We start from the raw sequence: 20,140 nt of genomic DNA, 5'->3' as shown, positions 1-20,140 counted from the left end.
TTCAAAAATCGAGAGTTCATGGCAAATTTGCAGCAAACTTGCTTGTGCTGCCCAAGCGTGACACAAAGATGGCTGCCAAGTGAACTGATTTACCTTATAAGGACTTTGTCTGAACTTTAACACACACCCTGTCTTTAATCTTACGCCATTTACAAACTATTCCTTCATTCATTCATCTTTCTTTTTCTTCTCCAACAGTGTAGTTATGATTTTCTGCACAAAGTGGCATGAAATATCTTAAAAGCACATGCTTGCACAGAAGCGTGCAGAGGCGGGCTGCTTTCACAGTCAGCAGTGCCTAAGAGCAAACAGACAGGAATAAACCAGGCGGGCTTGGATTTGTCATTATGCAGGGTATAAACATACCCTCCCCCCACCTCCCTTTCCTTAATGTGCTGCTAATGCAGTGTTACAAATTAATATCCCAATAGCATTAAGCTACAATGTGATAAAAGCAGAAAGAGAGAAAGGAGAGGGATTTGGGGAAGTGTAATCATGGATTTGGGAAATGTTCAAACACACATTCATGTGTACGCTTCAGCGTTACTTCTCTCATGGAACGGGACGCCCATAACCAGATGTAAAGCCTGGACTCGTTTCAACTTTCTCTCCTCCTCTTCTTACTTTTCAGTGATTGTATGAACTGGTCACAATCATACATTATGAAGATGAAGAGTTGACTCTTTTATGACTGTTTGGACTGGATTAAATAGAAAAAAAAAAAAAAATTTTTTTTTTCATATACACACTCCCACCCACATATCTGAAGATTGTGGATTTGTTGTATTTTTATTAAAAACTGCTTTTAGCATATGGAAATTAATTTGTGGAGGGAAACCTGACAGCTGTCTCACTCACAGCCATACATGATTCACATAATAATAATTCCTTACATTTATATAGCTCTTTTCTAGGCACTCAAAGCAGTTTACATAGGATAGGGGGACTCTCCTCAACCATCACCAGTGTGCAGCATCCACCTGGATGATGCGACGGCAGCCATAGTGCGCCAGTATGCTCACCACACACCAGCTATTGATGGAGAGTAGAGTGATGTAGCCAATTCAGTATATGACACATATAATGTCATATTCCCTTCACAATACCAAAACTCATAAATGCTAATTATGATTGCAGTGGTGTTATGATGACAATTGTTCCGTCAGGATATTTGAGATATTGAAAACTGTATTTCACTAAAAGTTAAACCAATACAATATTGAATATGTAATTGACAGTATACTATATATAAAAAGTAATATTAATTTTCCCCTAAGGAGCTTGAAATAGCCTATATTCTGAGAAGTAATTATTTTGATTGACTTGATGGCTCTGTATCTACAGTTGAAGTCAGAAGTTTACATACACCTTAGCCAAACACATTTAAACTCGTTTTTCACAATTCCTGACATTTAATCATAGAAAAGATTCCCTGCATTAGGTCAGTTAGGATCACTACTTAATTTTGAATTCAACGTGAAATGTCAGAATAATAGTAGAGAGGATGATTTATTTCAGATTTTATTTCTCCCGTCACATTCCCAGTGGGTCAGAAGTTTACATAAACTTTGTTAGTATTTGGTAGCATTGCTTTTACATTGTTTAACTTGGGTCAAACATTTTGGGTAGCCTTCCACAAGCTTCTCACAATAAGTTGCTGGAATTTTGGCCCATTCCTCCAGACAGAACTAGTGTAACTGAGTCAGGATTGTAGGCCTCTTTGCTCACACATGCTTTTTCAGTTCTGCCCACAAATTTTCAGATTGAGGTCAGGGCGTTGTGATGGCCACTCCAATACCTTGACTTTGTTGTCCTTAAGCCATTTTGCCACAACCTTGGAGGTATGCTTGGGGTCATTGTCCAATTGGAAGACCCATTTGCAACCGAGCTTTAACTTCCTGGCTGATGTCTTGAGATGTTGCTTCAATAAATCCACAGAATTTTCCTTCCTCATGATGCCATCTATTTTGTAAAGTGCACCAGTCCCTCCTATAGCAAAGCACTTCTACAACATGATGCTGCCACCCCCATGCTTCACGGTTGGGATGGTGTTCTTCGGCTTGTAAGCCTCACCCTTTTTCCTCCAAACATAACAATGATCATCATGGCCAAATAGTTACATTTTTGTTTCATCAGACCAGAGGACATTTCTCCAAAAAAGTAAGATCTTTGTCCACATGTGCACTTGCAAACTGTTGTCTGGCTTTTTTATGTCAGTTTTGGAGGACTGGCTTCTTCCTTGCTGAGCAGTCTTTCAGGTTATGTCAATATAGGACTCGTTTTACTGTGGATATAGATACTTGTCTACCTATTTCCTCCAGCATCTTCACAAGATCCTTTGCTGTTGTTCTGGGATTGATTTTCACTTTTCGCACCAAACTGCGTTCATCTCTAGGAGACAGAATACACCTCCTTCCTGAATAGTATGATGGCTGTGTGGTCCCATGGTGTTTATACTTGCATACTATTGTTTGTACAGATGAATGTGGTACCTTCAGGCATTTAGAAATTGCTCCCAAGGATGAACCAGACTTGTGGAGGTCCACAATTGTTTTCTGAGGTCTTGACTGATTTCTTTTGATTTTTCCATGATGTCAAGCAAAGAGGCACTGAATTTGAAGGTAGGCCTTAAAATACATCCACAGGTACAATTAGTCATTAAGCCTATCAGAAGCTTATTGGCTACTTGCCTAAAGACGTGACATAATTTTCAGGAATTTTCTAAGCTGTACCTGTCCCACAAGTGTGATATTCAGATGTACGATCCTGTGCAGGTGTTATTACACATGGTCTGCCACTGCGAGGACGAAATGTCTCCCTGTAGCGCTGTCTTAGGCGTCTCACAGTATGGACTTTGCAATTTATTGCCCTGGCCACATCTGCAGTCCTCATGCCTCCATTCAGCATGCCTAAAGCATGTTCACACAGATGAGCAGGGACCCTGGGCATCTTTCTTTTGGTGTTTTTCAGAGTCAGTAGAAAGGTCTCTTTAGTGTCCTAAGTTTTTATAACTGTGACCTTAATTGCCTACCGTCTGTAAGCTGTTAATATCATAACAACCGTTCCACAGGTGCATGTTCATTAATTGTTTATGGTTCATTGATCAAGCATGGAAAACATTGTTTAACCCATTTACAATAAAGATCTGTAAAGTTATTTGGATTTTTACAAAATTATCTTTAAAATACAGTGTCCTGAAAAAGGGACGTTTGTTTTTTTGCTGAGTTTTTATATATATATATATATATATATATATATATATATATATATATATATATATATATATACTATATATACACACACACACACACACACACACTATGTACAGTATATTGTGGTTCAAAAGTGAACATGCTTTTATTTTGCATTTTTCACATTTATAGATTTTTTTTTTCATTACATATTAAACTATGAGCAACACTTTGACAAAAGGGAAAAGTTTAAAATAAAATGAACATTTCATAATTTATTAACCTTTGCCATGCAAATTTCCTATTGCTTTAAAGACAGCATGCATGTTCCAAAGAACATCTTGGAGTGTTAACATTGTTAATGTCACAGATGTGCTTATGTGATTAGTGACCTAGAAATGATGCAGAATTTTATATATTTCTTAAATACTGAATTACTCTAAGGCTGAAAACATTGCTTTTTTGTGTGAAAACAGATGGTAACAGTGACTTCGTAAGCAGAATGAGGTTACTCACAGCTGTTATTTAGTTTGCAAGACATACAGTGATTAAGGAAGGTGCTAAAGAGCTGTTGAAGTAATCACAGTGGGCTCTGTGTGTTGTTTTTAGGGTGACTCCATAAGGATGAACATTCAGCTGGACTTTGGAGACGGCACGGCGGTTTCCTACTCGAACCTGAGCTGGACACAGGAGGGCATCAGACATGTGTACCGCAGTGCTGGTATATTCAGAGTAACAGCGTTGGCAGAAAACAGCCTTGGGTTCGACATTTCATCACTATACCTGCATGTGACATGTAGGTTTCACATGTACACACAAACTTGACAAAACATTTTTTCGTTTATTTCTTTTCTTACAGGAAGTTGAGATGTGATTCCAGTTGCTGTATAATATGAACTTATGTATTATTTACCTATAATTTACTTTAAAAAAATGTTTTTCCATATGCAAAGGTACCAAAAATAACTGATTAATCTGTGTATATTTATTAAATTCGTCAAAACTCATAAAACATTTATTGGTCATTTATGAGATAATTCTGCTACTGAGGAGTATTCATATTAATTAGAAAAACCTATACATTACCATTTAAAAGCCAGTTTCTTGTCACACCAGATTATGTAGTAATGTAAGAAATTACATTTAGTCATTAAGTAGACACTTTTATCCAATTTTGCCATGCGAAGGTATGTGTGACCACGCCTTAAGAACAGAAGTCCACCAGTATCGTGATAAACTACACATTATAAAATTACATTTCCCTTCTCAAGAACTAAAATCAACCTTAAACTTCATTATTATTTTTACATTCATACATTTAAAACAACTGCTGTGATAACATCTGCCTCCCATTCCTCATCACTCACTGCCTATTAGGACAAGGTGAAAAGGTAATGCATTGCACTTCCTAACACATTTTAATTTTTACTTCCTCAGAAGACTACTTAGAGTCTAGTATCTTGTGCTGAGAGATTATGTGCTCTCTCTCAAACACACCATGAATACTGATGTCATCACACTCTGTTGTTCACATTGTAGATTTTGAATGTGGGTTTTGAGAGCTCTGTTCTAGACTGTTCTGGAGTGTGATGTCTGCACAGTCTGGCACAATAAAGCAGAAAATGTTAATGGAAAATGAGCTGAATGAATTGAATTCTCTGCCCTGTGCCTGAACCCCCCAAAAGAGAGAATGAAACCCATTTTCTAATGTTTTCTGTTTGATGCTTCACAAAAATATGTATGTTTGTGCATGTCTACATGTGTTCAAGGGCTGTCACACACTTTTCACTGGGTCACAAGCACCAGTATTAGTAGAGGGAGTAGTAGTGAAGAAAAGGGGAGAAAATAAAGTTATAAAACACTGAGAGAGAGATATAAGTGAGGATTTGAGGAAAGAAATGATATTCCAAGTGTAGTTCAGCCCAGTGTTGGGAAGTTACTCAAAATAGGTAATCCACTACAAATTACCAATTACATCTCTAAAAATTTAATTAGATTACCTAATCGAAAAATTAATCACATCACTAATTGTTTTACTTTTAAGTTACTTTCGAAACCACTTTTCTTAGAAAAGTTTTGGGTTTTCCAATCATTCAAAATGTCTATATTTCCTCTATACATTCATTGTCGCACACCCTTCAGCTGTCACAGAAACGCTAGCAGACGTACATATGAATTGAAATTTTAAATGTATTATACTTCTTACTATAGCACAAGTAATTGCTTTATTTGGAAGTTAGTAACTGTAATCTGATTACAGATATATATAATATAATGTTTTAGACAAGATGGGCCAGTGCAAGCAAGGGCTATCTGCATTTCCTGTATTCCCACCATCGGGAGAATAGCCCCACAGTGTTTCCCTAAAACCTGCCCATAATACGACGCCCTGATGCCAACGTTACACAACCTGCCAGTTTCACAAGCAAGAGGGAAACTCAAGCTGAGGTATCAGAATATGGAGACTAGCAAGCCCTGGAAATGAACACAAATTTGTACAGTGTCTGATTTTTTTCCCGAACCTGTACCGTTGTGTATTGGATACACAACTTGCCAAGTTCGGCGACAATATACTTAATCACGTCTTCATTCAGCAGATGTCGTCGATCTGACATTGCAGATTTTCATCAACCCTGTTTTTGTCTTCTGACCAGTACTGACGATTTTCCATTGATCTGTTGAGGTAAGCTGGTAGCTAGATATGAATAATTGGGAAATGAGTATCTTGTTGCTGAAACCTCTGACCTGACCCCGTCGCAATCCCGAGTTGGCCTTCATTGGCCCAAGGGTAATCGGCGATCCAGGGCCATTAGCCGCTGGCCCTGAGAAGGCACGGTGAAGCTATGGAAGTGACAGTAGGAATGCAATTGGCACTGGTACGCACTAGCTCACCCTCATTTGGCCCGAAAGAGGAAACACGGCCAGTGACCATGTTTACATGCAGGTTCTTACACTGAATATGCTTAAGCAGACTATGTTGAAAGTCATGTAAACACCTTAAACTGTGTTCCTACATTGGGGAAAGTTCATAAACAGTTTAAGCAAAAACGATCAGCACACAAAAACTTTTTCCCAGTACCCCGATTTCTCTCTGCCTGTAAACACCTTTACGGGTGTTCTTGTTGACTTTTTTTACTTTAAAATCAGAGAATAACCTGATATTTTCAAGTCTCTTTATTTTTTTTTGCATTGTCAGATTTTTTAATAAGCTGATTTTTGTTAGTTTTCAGCAGATAAGTGAGAACGCAATGAAAGTGCAGTCAATGCTTTTTGGTTCTTTAAATCTTTTTGGTCGAGAAGATGAAGGCGAGGTGAGAGGCAATAGACCTATTTGCAGGCTTTTTAATGAAGACGATATTAAACAAGATAGAGTGCCATAAACCAAAACAACAAACTAACACAAGCATAACATGGACAAGAACTGACCAAGAATGAACAACACTGGAGGGTATATATACATACAAGAACTAATGAGGGGATTGAAGACAGGTGAGGATGATGTGGAACAGATGGAGGCGATGAGGGCAGTGCACTGTGGGAAATGGAGTCGAGAGAGAAACTTAAAAATAAGAGTCCAGGGTAAACATGAGGGAGACAGAACATGACACCATTGTAGCAAATGATTTGTCAAGTCTGGGTCTTTATAGACCTAAATTCTATGTCATTTTTGGGAAAATTAAATCTATGATGGATAAAAATTTAGCATGATGGAACATTTACAACCCAGTCTATCAAAGTGAGGCATAATGATTATTATGTGTAGTTCAACTTCTGTATTACATATAACTTATGTGGTTGTATGCAAATAACAAGAACGTTTTTGTTGAATGTGGTCAGAATCCATCCCTGTGGTTTCAGTGATCCGATAACAATGCATCACCATGCTTGTAATGTACACCTGGCTTTTTAGGTTGTCAAGTTTTATCCAATTGTGATCTGATCACCGAAAATGCATGTTAACATAATTTCCAAAAAGGGCTTTTCTAGTATTTAAGAAAATGTAAAAGTGCTGCTCCCAAAGTCACTAGATTTGAATGCTTAAGTGCTGTTTTTGCAAAAAAAAAAAAAAAAAGAAAAAAAAAAAACATTCTCCTGGGTGAGTAAAAGGGTACACTCTTTTACTTAATGGGGAGCCTGTGCCCCAGTACTGATTAAAGACTAGAAACGTCCCTGGTGTAGACTGTTGCATATTGTGCTTATATATGCCTTGCACTGCTCTAGTTTTGGTGTCTTGTAGAACTGAGCATGTGTGTGTGTATGTGTGTGTTTCAGGCCCAGTGGAGCATATTCAGCTTATGGCACCATATGTGGTCATTAAGAATAAGGAAGTGAACCTGACAGCAGTGGTCTGGCCCTCTCACTTCAGAACGCTCACCTATTTCTGGTGGCTGGGGAACAACACAGAGGTACAAGCAGCTCCTAATTACAGATTTTTTGCTTTGCTTTGTCATGCTTAAGACCTCCAAAGCATTAGGGGAGAAGATACATAGAACATGAGCAATGAACTATTTATAATGTAGTTCTTGTTGTGGTTGTTTGTATGGTATTTAGATGGTGTTCTTTAAAAAACAGATTTGCTTAGAAACATTATTATCTTTTGACACCATTTATTTATTCCATTGGTATTTCTTTAAAGGGGTCATGACATGCCTTTTTTATTATTTCATTATGTTCCTTAAGGTTCACTTATACTATTTGTAAAGTTTTTTGCACACACACACAAAAAAAAAACAAAAGAAAAAAAAAAACTTTTTTGCTTTCTCTTCTTGCCAACTCACTGCTCAACACTGATGGGTGGGCTACGGAAGTGATTAAAGGTAAAGAAGGCCAGATGCAAATTTCTACCACAGTGTGGCATCACACTGGGGAAGTTTTGGCAGTTTGGCTTCAACATATTCTCTTTTTGCAGTGAGGAGAACATTTTGAGTTCTGAAACTTGCAGTATGTTTTTACAGAACAATGACATCTTATGTGTCAAAAGACAAAGGAAAATTGTATTCCTCGTGTCTTGACCCCTTTAAATGTGAAGTGTGTAGTTTCTTTGCCGCTAGCGTCATTGAACGTAATTGCAAAAACAGTTTTCCCTAACACTCCCTGTATTCCATTGGTCAAACAAAATGGATAGTGTTGCCCCATAATCACGCCACTGGTTGAGTCAGTTTTGCTGTTTGGGGCTGGTCGGAATGTTCAAACAAATAGAGCAATGTTTTGATTGTTTGTGCTTTTCGAGGGAATCAAACTACGAGTGGCTTTCTTATAGTTGTCTATGCATGTTTAACTGAGATTTATAATTTTAACAAAAAAATTATACTCCAACTCACAAATACAAAAATAAATAAATAAATAAAAAATAAAAAAAAAGAAAGTTAATTCCTGCCTGCTGTTGCATCATATTTACATTGTGCTTGTTATATATTGACAAAATTTTTATATGATTGTGGCTTTAGCCGATTATTACACTGGACAGCAGCATCTCCTACACGTTCAACACTGAGGGTATGATCACCGTAACAGTTCAGGTCTCGTCAAGTGACTCCATACTACAGGACACCAGAACCATTGCAGTACAAGGTGAGTGAACATTGCATAAAGATTCAGACCTTAGGTCAAGGTCAAGACTTTCCATTTTACTTTAGTGCACAAAACTCGAAAATGTGTTTCTCAGTCAAAATGATTCGAAATGATGGAGCAGGTCACATTTGTAGAATGTTGACTGTTTGCATTGCAATTAGTGTTGAACATTGAACTGATTCTGCAAGGAGAGCTCAATTTAGGTTAATTTTGCTTGTAAAAGTCATCATGAAATGTTCTTTGTTAACCCATTTTACTTCAGTAAATTAACGTCTATATGAGTATAAGAGAATATTCATGAGAATACATGTTGGGAATTGATTGGATTGAAAAAAAGTGCTTGTTTCATACTAAAATGGAACCTGACCTGAATTTTAATTTTCTATAACAATGTCTAAATAGCTATTTGGCTATTGGTTAACGTTATTTAATGGCCTGTGCTATTGGAAAACTAAATATAGTCTTGTTAGCCTTGGCTATTTAAGTATGCATTATGGTAAGCTGATAATTGTGTAAAAAAAATGTGTATAATAAATGTTATTCATATGCTTTACAGTGCTGTATATTTCTTCTCCATGGCAACACTGATTTTTATATAAATATAAATAACCCTAACCTTGATGAAAAGTATTATCGCAGCTTTCGGAATTTCTCTTGACACTGCAAGCTAGTCATAAAAACTCCCTTCTGGCAACCGCCAAATAGACTGTAATCATTTTTGTGATCAGCACTAACCTTTCCATACCTGTCAGTAATGATAACTCTGCAACAACTTGATTAATCATCTGGAACAAATCACAGCAGATAGAGGGTTTTGAGCATCTTATGGGAGAAATAATTAAGGGTCTCTCTGTCTCTCTCTCTCTCTCTCTCTCTCTCTCTCTCTCTCTCTCTCTCTCTGTCTGTCTGTCTGTCTGTCTCTTTCTATTTCTCTCTTTCTCTCGGCCTGGACAGAATTCTTCAAATCGCTTCTTTTATCTTTCTCTCCTAATCTGGACGAGGCCAACCCCGACATCCCTGAATGGAGACAGGATGTAGGTCGGGTAATTAAGAAGGCTGTTCTCCAAGTGAGTGGGTATTTATTCCATCCATCTTCTCTCTCACTGTCTTTCCTTAGCTCATCTCTGTAACTCCCAAAGATCCTGGTCAAATCTTTTCCTCTGTCTTTTTCCTTGAAATATCTCTTTGGTATTTACTTTCACTGCAAATAGACATTTGCTTTGCCACTATTTTTGTCTTTTTTAGGGCTCAAATTAAGACTTTGCCTAAAATGGAAAATTCTGTATTCTGTCATTACAATACTGATAAAAAAAAAAAAAAAAACATCATAAAAGTAAACTGTATGACTTGTGTGCTGTTTTCCAAGTCTGCTGAAACCATGCAATAGTTTGTGTAAGAAACACAACATCTAAGTTGTTATTCACTAATAATCTCTTTTGCTGTAGCTTTTAAATAAAATATGGTGCAATAAGGGGTCGTTCACACCGAACACATCATTAGGTCTACAAAATGTAGATGCAGCTAACAAATGAATCAGAACACAGGTGTCTTAAGACACATTTCAAACTTTTTAACTTTCACTGCAACTTAAAAACAACTACTGTGTGTAACGCTTAAAAAAACAGTAAGACGCGGCGCAACTGTTAAAGATGTCCGTCTAGCCATGTTTACATAGAAAAACAATATAAAAACAGTACAGATGGACGAAAGAGTGTGTTTGGTGTATACAGCCCCTTAGATATGCTGTGTTAGGTTTGAAGTCTAAGATTTTTGGCCTTGTGGTACATACGCTGTAACTCTAAATATTATCAGTGAACAACGTCTAAAATTTCAGTCTGTTTCTCACATAAAGCTATTATAAGACTTCAAAAGAATATGGCTTGCTCGCATGGGCAACTTTTAAATTTTAAAACAGGATAAATGTACATTGGAAGCAAATAGCTTAAGACTTGTTTTCAGAGAATATATTGAATCTTGAACCAAGTTTAGTTCTAAGGATAAACCTCTCTAAGTTTGTTTGTTATGCTTAAAATTTGCCAATGTGGTTTGAAAAAAAAAAAAACCCACTTAAAATATATTCTCTGAAAGCAATAAGAATAATATTTTGCTTCTCAAGTAAAAACCTGATTAAGTGAACTATTTTTTGCAGAGTGTTATTTTGACATTGCTCTCTATCTCTCAGGAGTTTCTTATTTCACAGAGGGGTCAATGAGCACAAGTGTGTTTGGGTGATCATGTAAAAGACCTGCAGCAATTGTAACACCTCTGTAGTGTGTGTGCATGTGTGTGGTTTATATAAATGTCAGTGGACAACAGCACTGTTTCACACGCTTGTGAATCTCAGCTCCGCTCTGTGTTGACAGAGAGGTTGAACACAATGCTGGTCGATATACTGACACATACACACACAATCTCAAGTGCACATCCATATGTACTAGAGCTATCAGTCCAACACTAGGATCATTGCAGCTCAATATCAGTTTCCTTGGAGGAGAAATGACATGGGATCCCTGCATTTGTCAATTTTACTGTAATATGTAATATGTAATATACAGAACTCAAGTTCACATAATATTCCTAAAAAATCTCAAACGTGTCTTAGTTGATGAACATCTTTTCAGTCTAATCAATGTTTAGTTGCACTAAAACTTTGTTGGAGGATGTTGAAAAAGTTGAGTCAGATATTTACAAACTAAATGTAGCACTGGAGATTATACAGCATCATTTGTTTATGCTTAATAATACTGCAGTAATTGTTGTTATACTATGCTGTTATATGCTTATATATATATATATATATATATATATATATATATATATATATATATATATATATATATATATATATATATTATGAGTCACCAAAATGTGTCGTCTAAAATTAGATTTACTCCATATTTTACTCCATTTGATGTAGTTTCAGTTGGAATTCTCCTACTGTAAAAAAAAAAAAAAAAAAAAAAAAAAAAAGAAAATCTGTAATTTTAATGGTTAAAGAATGTAAAAAATGTTACAGTAAAAAAAAAAATGTCATTTGGTTAATGGGTATTTAATATATACAGAAAAAAAAAGATCATATATTGTCATATAAGACAATGCAAAAAAAAAAAAAAAATCTATAATATTGTAAAAAAAATAGATGCAAATGTATAACTTAGAGTATAATTAATGGTAACCCCTAACCCTAACCCAAGAGAATACATGTACGTTATTGTAAACTATTGATAAAATTACGGTGAAAAACAATAATCAGGCATTCCCAGAAGTCCTTGCATGAACCATCACATTTCAGTATATTTTATGGAAATAGTTATGTTTCTTCTTATTTTTAAATCAGTCATCTTGTGCTCCTTTTGTAGTTACTATGGTGATTTGCAATATATTTGAAAGTAAAAAGCAGACATTTATAGTTCCAGAATGTTCATATATTAAGATTATATATTATAAATGATATAAATGGTAGTGAACCTTAAAATATACGACCATCAAAATGACATCCTGTAAAGCTTGAAACATGGTCACCGTATTTTTTACAGTAAATTCTTGGCAACCACAGCAAAAACTACATTTTACCTTTTTTTGTTTTTGTATTTTTACCCTTAAACCTGCTTACATTTGCATGTCAAATACAAATATATATATCTGCTCGGTTCCAAAACGTAGTGAGCTGACTAAGTAGGCAGCATTAACCATAAATGTCAATTTAAATTTACTTACATACAATACTAAAAGGTATCTATAGAAATAGTTTATCTAATTAAACATATTTTGGTCACTTTTTAACCCTTTAAGCTCGGATGGGCCCACAAGAAAAAAATAAATAAAAAATAGGCCTAATCGTAAAAATATTAACAACTACAGTCTTGACCAACACAAAATAGGTACCGTTTGAAAGCCTAGAAGCTCTACTTTCCCATGCATGCAGGCATTATGACTAAAACTGAACAACTGCTTTGAAATTTGCAGACAAATCAGAAGTGTTCCGTTGTGATAATTTATAAAATTATGTAGTTGGAAAGCTCTCAAAGTGTAGAATATAACCAGCCTATTTGTTTTACTTGCAGACAAAAATATAGCGAGTAACAGCTAAGTATATATATTTGACAATTATGTTGGTGTTGCTTGTATGCCATGTTTTCACTTATAACTCTATGAAAAATAAACGGAACATACCATTATTTAGAAGAGGTGATTATCTTTCAAACGAGCCCACACACAAGGTAATCACATGCACAGATCATATGATAATCCACACAAAGCACATTGTTACATTTGGCCACCAGGAGATGGCACCTTGTAAATGGCACAGACTCAATGATGCAGACTCATTGAGTCAAAATGTAGAGTAAGATGGGGGAAGATGCCCCCTCCACCTCAACTTTTTTTCTTGACCATAGATGGCACTAAATCTAATCTTAACACCTTTATTGAATATCTGTGCTCCTTTTTATCTTGATATCTAATTTGAATATGAACATTTGTGAGATTATTCCATCCAAGTTTTGAGGTTGTCATTGGAAAATAGTGATCTGTGACATTCTGTTATGTTGGATATTAAAAGTTTTTATGTCTATTTTTGTATGGGGGATCTGTGGACACAGTAAAATATTTAGATTTTTGGAGTAAAACTTATTGTTTTTGAAGTGACAAGGTAAAGTTAGACCCTTGAGGGAAGATATGCATGTGTAATTATTATTATTATTATTTATTTATTTATTTTTATGTACAATTATTATGTTTTATGTGTTTGGAGAGGCTTTTAGACACATGGAGATGTTTTTGGACACTAGGATAAATAATTTATGTAATGCTATAACTTTTTATTGCTTTGTCTTATCAATGTATACATTTTTCTCAGAGTTTTTTGGAGCTACCCTATTTACATGAGAGATACTGTTTAATTTCAAATAAGAATAATATATATATATATATATATATATATATATATATATATATATATTGTTTAGCAGTTTCTTAGGCTGAGAGTCCCAGAATGTATCATAAGTAACATCATTACATTTTTTTTAAAGTTTTCTTTACAATGATACCAAAAACTTGACCCTCCTTGTTTTTTTTTCTTGTTTTTTTTTATTATTTTTTTTTTTCTCTAAGCCTTTAATTTTGTGTATGCCACTGAAACAGGAAATCTTAAAAAAAAAAAAAAAAGAAAAAAACATCTTCAGAGCTTAAAGGGTTAAATTCCATTTCAGTTAGGATGTTTCCTTAAAAGGCACCTGCTTTGGTAGGCAGTAGACAGCAAAACAGCTCATAGGATTTTGGAGCAGAACCATTGAAGATGCCATTAAATCAAAATTTTCAAATTTTGTGGCTTTTAGTCCAGGTCCATTAGCTTAAAGGCCATCAACATACTGTATATGCTAAGTTGAAAAAAATACATTTTTAGGAGAAACTGGATGCTTTCAAATGTCACAGTATTTTTCTTCTGGAAAAAAAAAATGCACCAAACATATTGATAATTTACTTGTTCCAAGTATATTCATATATTCCAAGCCTTCTAAAGCCATATGAAAAGACAGTTTATGAAAGAAATATTGCAATGTCCAATTTGTGAAAGAATCACTATTTTGATTCAGATAGTTCACAAAACAAAATGATCTGTATTATTGGTTTATAATTTGGATTGATCCGGTTCAAGTTCAACTCACTGACTCAATGATCTGTTCGCTTTTCATTTTATTTTATTTTATTTTATTTTATTATGAGTGAATATAGTGCATGAGTCATTGACCATTTATGACACATTTATGGTGCTTTGGCATCATTTTTGAAGCTTGAAATCCTCTCCATTCATTGTAATAGTTCCTTTTATGTTCTGTGTAAAGCCTAATTTTGAACAGAAAAAGCCAAACTTGTTGCTCCTGAATGAACTAACCACACCCTATAGGCAAAGGAGGCCTGCATTTATACTACATGCAGTAAATAAATAAAGAACATAATTTCAAAACCACATCCCTGAGAAGTTTAAACCAATCATCAATGCTCTTCGAGTAGCAGAGTACTCCTAGGTCAAGAATTTCGGGGATTTGCCCAAACAGGATAAATATTACCAAGAACAACTTGGTGGAACATAAACGTCAGTGTGTTTTGTCATAAGTTTTAGGAAAAAAATAAAAGAAGCCTGTTTGCACAAAAGGTATAGAATCATGACTGAATTTTTCAGTTTTAGGTTAATTATTTCTTTAAAATCTGCCTGATAACAAGGACAAATTGGAGCTCATCACAAAAAACTACTGATCTCACATCTGTCTGTTAAACACACATACACACCTCCACCACACTAGCTCGGTCTTCTCCATGTGTTCTTTCTACTTATTATTATCCAACCTGGCTTCCTGTCCTCAGATCCCCCTGGCTCATCTGCTATGACAGGATTAACCAAAATTCTCCAGAAGTGAACCTGTCCTAATCCAACTTTTTTCCTTTGTTTCAACATCAAGTTCAAAGTCAAATGGCTCAGCATCGAGCCCTCATTATAAAGAGACTTACTTTTTCCACTCCTTTTATTTATCCTCTCACACTTACGTAAACCACATCCCATATAGGCAGCAGCTAGTGAGACAGGGGAAAATAATTTACAGCACATGTACAATCAGCACTGGTGCCCTCCCAGGGATGTGTGCTCTCCCCACTACTCTTCTCCCTGTATACTAATGACTGCACCACTCTGGCAAGCTCCTGAAGTTTGCAGAGGACACTACTGTCATCAGCCTCATTCAAGATGATGATGAGTCTGCATACAGGAGAGTTTGAACGGCTGGCTCTATCAGACCATCTACATATATCATCAGACCGTATTAGACCTCATCAGACTTCCTAGAGACCAAATAAGACCCTATTAGACCCCTAAAGACCACGTTAGGCCCATATAGACCCCATCAGTCCACATAGTGACCACATAAAGCATCTTAAAGTCCACATTAGACCCCAATAGACCCCATTAGTCACATTAAGACCCTTAGAGACCTAATTGGACATCATCAGACCCCCAAAAGACCAGTTAAGACCACATTAGACCCCAAGACCGCATTAGACAACAATAGACTTCATCAGATTGCATATAGACTGGATAAGAACCCATAAGGACCACATTAGACCCAAATAGAACTCATCAGACTCCCTATAGACTACATAAGACCTCATGAGACCACATCAAACCCCCAAGAGACCACATTAGATCACAATAGACCACATCAGACCACCTAACAAACCTCACCAGATGCCTTCAGACCCACTAGAAACCACATAAGACCTCATTAGATATCATCAGACCTTCTTATGACCACATAAGACCCCATTAGACCCCGTCAGACACCCTAGAGACCACATCAGACCCCGTGAAGACAACTTTAGACCCCATCAGAACACATATAGACCACATAAGAACCCATAAAAGCAACTTCAGACCCCAGTAGTCCTCCTCAGACTCCCTAGAGACCACATACGACCTCATGAGACCCACTAAAGACCACATTAGACTGCTTAAATTCTACAGTATACCCCAATAGACCTCATCAGACCATATTAGACATTGTTAGACCCCCTAGAGACCACATCAGACCTCATTAAGATTATCAAACGACCTAAAGGCCACATAAGACCCCAAAAAACCTCATCAGACCCCATCATCTCGAAAGCGGCACTTTTGATGGAGATTCTGGCTTCTATCCAGTTATTCAGAATAGAAAGGATGCGTACTGTATGTGTGACTGTGAGGGACTGAGAGACAACAATTCTGAGGGAGAGGGAGAGAGAGGATGCCTTCCATGATCACCCTATTTCCCTTCGAAGTATTTACCATCCACTATGAGAGCTTTGGAGCTCTGAAAAGTGTGGGGCTCAAAAATAATGGTCATTTTGTACTCACTTTTAGAGGTATTTTTATTAAAAATTCTGTTTAGAATGACTGATTTTAGTGCATGATTAGACTATAAACCCTTTGAAGTGCTCTCCGAAGGAATCATTCAGGTCATTTGGTACACAGGGAGTGTGTGTGCGTGTGCGTGTGTGTGTGTGTGTGTGTGCGTGCGTGCGTGCATGCGTGCTTGTGGGCGTGCATGGGCATGTGTGTGCATGCGTGAGTGTTTGTGTGTGTGTGTGTGTGTGTGTGTGTGTGAGAGAGAGAGAGAGAGAGAGAGAGTCTGGTGCTTAGTCATACAGACTACAGTCATATACATTATTACATGAATAATGCCTATGCAGATTTGTATTCTCCTCTTTTATCCTCCCCAGATGAAAGCCATGGTCAAGATGAAATGGGAGAGGTTGCAGCTGAGGCAGCAAGTGTAAGGGAAGAAGAATTGATCATTCTTAAATCTGATGTTCAAAACTTCAGACACCCAAATTTGACAGCTGTAAACCAGTGTTGGGTGGTAATGTACTACATGTAATCTGGATTACAAAATCACATTACTAAAATCAAGTACTTATATTATACTTAAAGTCTAAAATTTGTTTAATCAGATTAGTTAATACAGTTATAGCATTTAAAATTAATGATTTTCTTTATAATAAGTGTTATCAGTATCAGATTACATTTCAGCAATAATCTACCTAACACTGCTGTACACTATAGTAAACAAATTCAAATATATTTGCAATTTTGTTGCTTTTGTAGAAGTCAGTAAGAGTAAAGATGTAGCAGCAGGCTTAGACAGCTCTGTAGACACCAGTCACTCAAACTGTGAAGTCAAGAGTGAGCAGGTATAGAGGATGTTGATATTCACGATGATTTCCCAGAATGCTGACAGCACAAATGTTGAGACAAAAATAAATAAATAAATAAATAATAATAATAATAATTGTATCCATGGCTTATTTGCCAAAACAAAAGTCTTGGCTGTTCTATTTGTCAGAAGGTAAAGGCATCTGGGCCAGAGGCAGGTTCTGGACACATACATGTCACTTAGGAATGGGTCAAAGTAAAAGCGATGTCTTCTGGGTCAACTAAAAATGCACAGTAGCAGTCTCTGCATAAAATAAATACACAGACACAGAACATCAGATTATAACAGCTCAGCAGAGAAAATTTTACAAAAAGCTCAAGACATAACCTTAGAAACGTTAACCACTGAGATGAAGAGGGATCATCACTGACACAGTTTTCCGCACGGTTTACAAAATTGTCAAATCAGGAAGACCTTTCACTGATCTGCCGACTGGAATAGAATAGACATGGGAATGACTTTACACTCTGACAAGACCTGTGCACAAATTTGTCAGCACATAGCTTGTGAAGTGAGAAAGACAGTGGTGGCAAGCGTCCTTGAGAATGGAACAAAATTTTCCATTTTGATAGATGAATGCACAACTATCAGTAAGAAATCTGTGTTGATCATCTATATTAGAGCAAGCTTAGATGGAGATGAAGAGCCACTAACATTCTTTTTAAATTTAGTGGAACTTGCAGCTGCCAATGCAGATGGAATTTATCAAGCACTTATGGAAAACCTCGGCACCATGGTTTCACAGAAGCTGTTCTGAAAGAACATTTTTTTTTTTTTTTTTTGCTTCAGATGGTGCCTCTGTCATGCTTGGAAGTAAATCAGGTGTTGCAGCAAAAATCGTTCAACTGTTTCCCAATGTGCTTATCTGGCACTGTATGAACCACCGCCTTGAACTAAGTGTTGGTGATGCTGTAGAAGAGGTTGCTGGGCTGAACCAGTCCCAGTCATTTTTTGACAAGGCCTACATTCCTTATCATGTTTCTGCTAAAAACGGTCGTGAACTAACTTCATACTGTCTAGAACTTGCATTGCAGTTTCTGAATATAGGGAGGAATCTTGGCAATCTTGGCACTAGATGGATAGCCTCTAGTTATAGAACCATCAAAGGTGCATGGCAACAGTACCCAGCACTTCACAAACACTTTTTAGATGTCTCAACTGATCCAAAACGAAGCTCCACAGAGAGATACATGTTTGTTGGTTTAGCAAATCGTCTCTGTATGATTTGTACAGAGCTCATCTTTGCGTCACCTTTGTGCACAGTCTTGCAGTCATGTATGATGCCCTAGTGGAGTTATCAGAATTGTCAGTGTTACTTCAGGACAGAAACATGACTCTTCCCAGGGCGGACGCATGTCTCGCTCGACAGGTCCGTGTGTTAAAGTCCATGGCTGAGATACCTGGTCTACAGGTACAGGAGGCACAGAGAGCAGTAGATCTGAAGCTCTTTAAAGGAGTGTCATTGACAAATCATACGAGGAACGACAGAGACATTAATCAGCAGCTGTTATTTGATGCTTTAGCTAAAGGTCTAGAGAGGAGAATGGGATTTCTGTCTGGTTATCAGAGCAAAGAACAGTATGAAAGTTTTCTAAACAACATCAAAACACTGGATCCCTCTAGCTGGCCAGAAGAGTGTGATGTCCGTTATGTTGAGAATGAAGTACAGGAACTCTGCTCCCTTTTCCAGCTCAACAATGGTAGGGAAATACAGAGCGGAATGAGGGAATACATTTACAATGTTAAGACCACTGGTAAACGCAGACCCCCTAAAGAACTGAAACCCCTCTTGCAGATGGTAAACACACTGGTTATTTCCACAGCAGAGTGTGAGCATGGCTTTAGCCAGATTAACATTTTAAATAACACAGCAAGGTCAAATCTAGAGCTTCAAAGCCTTTTAGCGCTACTCTTTATTAAGTGTGTTGGCCCTCCACTAGAGTAGTTTTCTCCAAGACATTATGTGAGGTCCTGGATTCAGAAAAGCCACTGCTTAGCTGACAATTGCGAGGCATGGACCAGCAATTCTGTGCAACAAGTTCATGTCTATGAACCACTGTGGAAAATATTGTGAAGTAGTATGTTTAATTCAAGATTGTTTTGACTGGCATTTTTTGTTCAAATGTGTTTTGTTTTGATGGCTTAAAGTTCATTTTTATAAATGAACATCTGATTTAAAAAAAAAAAAAAAAAAAAAAAAAACATCTGATATTCATTTTGACATTTTTATGAAAAGACACATTTTGTCCAAGTCATTTGGTGGAACCCTGAGAAAACTCCTTGATATTCTTGACTGAAAAATTCATAATATTTATATTATTTTTTAATTTTTTTTTTTAAAGTGAAAAATGTGATTGATAACTTTTTAGAAATGAAGTTGTTTATACTCTCATGTATTCAAGACTCATTGAAAGTATTATACTGTAATACCTTTTACTTGGTTACACCACATGACAATTTACGAAACCAAAAAAGTATGAAACCAAATTGAAGATTACATTTCTGAGAACATGACAAGTATTTTAAACTATATTTTTTTGAAATATTTCTCATTTTAACACCTTGGACAACCTTATTTGTCAATGACCCATAAGTATTAGCATTATTGATTCTGTGCCTTTAATGTCTCACAGT

At 36.4% G+C, this 20,140-nt stretch overlaps 1 protein-coding gene across 1 annotated transcript in view; it reads left to right on the top strand.

Moving 5' to 3' along the window:
* Positions 1–20,140, top strand: part of sorcs3a (sortilin related VPS10 domain containing receptor 3a) — a 368,557-nt gene that overhangs the window by 334,635 nt on the left and 13,782 nt on the right. The window contains exons 19-22 of the mRNA XM_051703251.1: positions 3,801–3,987; positions 7,464–7,597; positions 8,639–8,762; positions 9,717–9,829. Coding sequence (XP_051559211.1) covers positions 3,801–3,987; positions 7,464–7,597; positions 8,639–8,762; positions 9,717–9,829 — 558 coding nt within the window. The remainder of the gene's footprint in view (positions 1–3,800; positions 3,988–7,463; positions 7,598–8,638; positions 8,763–9,716; positions 9,830–20,140) is intronic.

The sequence above is a fragment of the Myxocyprinus asiaticus genome, chromosome 7 (genome assembly GCF_019703515.2).
Source record: "Myxocyprinus asiaticus isolate MX2 ecotype Aquarium Trade chromosome 7, UBuf_Myxa_2, whole genome shotgun sequence".
In the NCBI taxonomy this organism is placed as follows: Eukaryota; Metazoa; Chordata; class Actinopteri; order Cypriniformes; family Catostomidae; genus Myxocyprinus; species Myxocyprinus asiaticus.
Note: the sequence above shows the minus strand (reverse complement) of the source record. Positions and strands in the feature narration are given on the sequence as shown.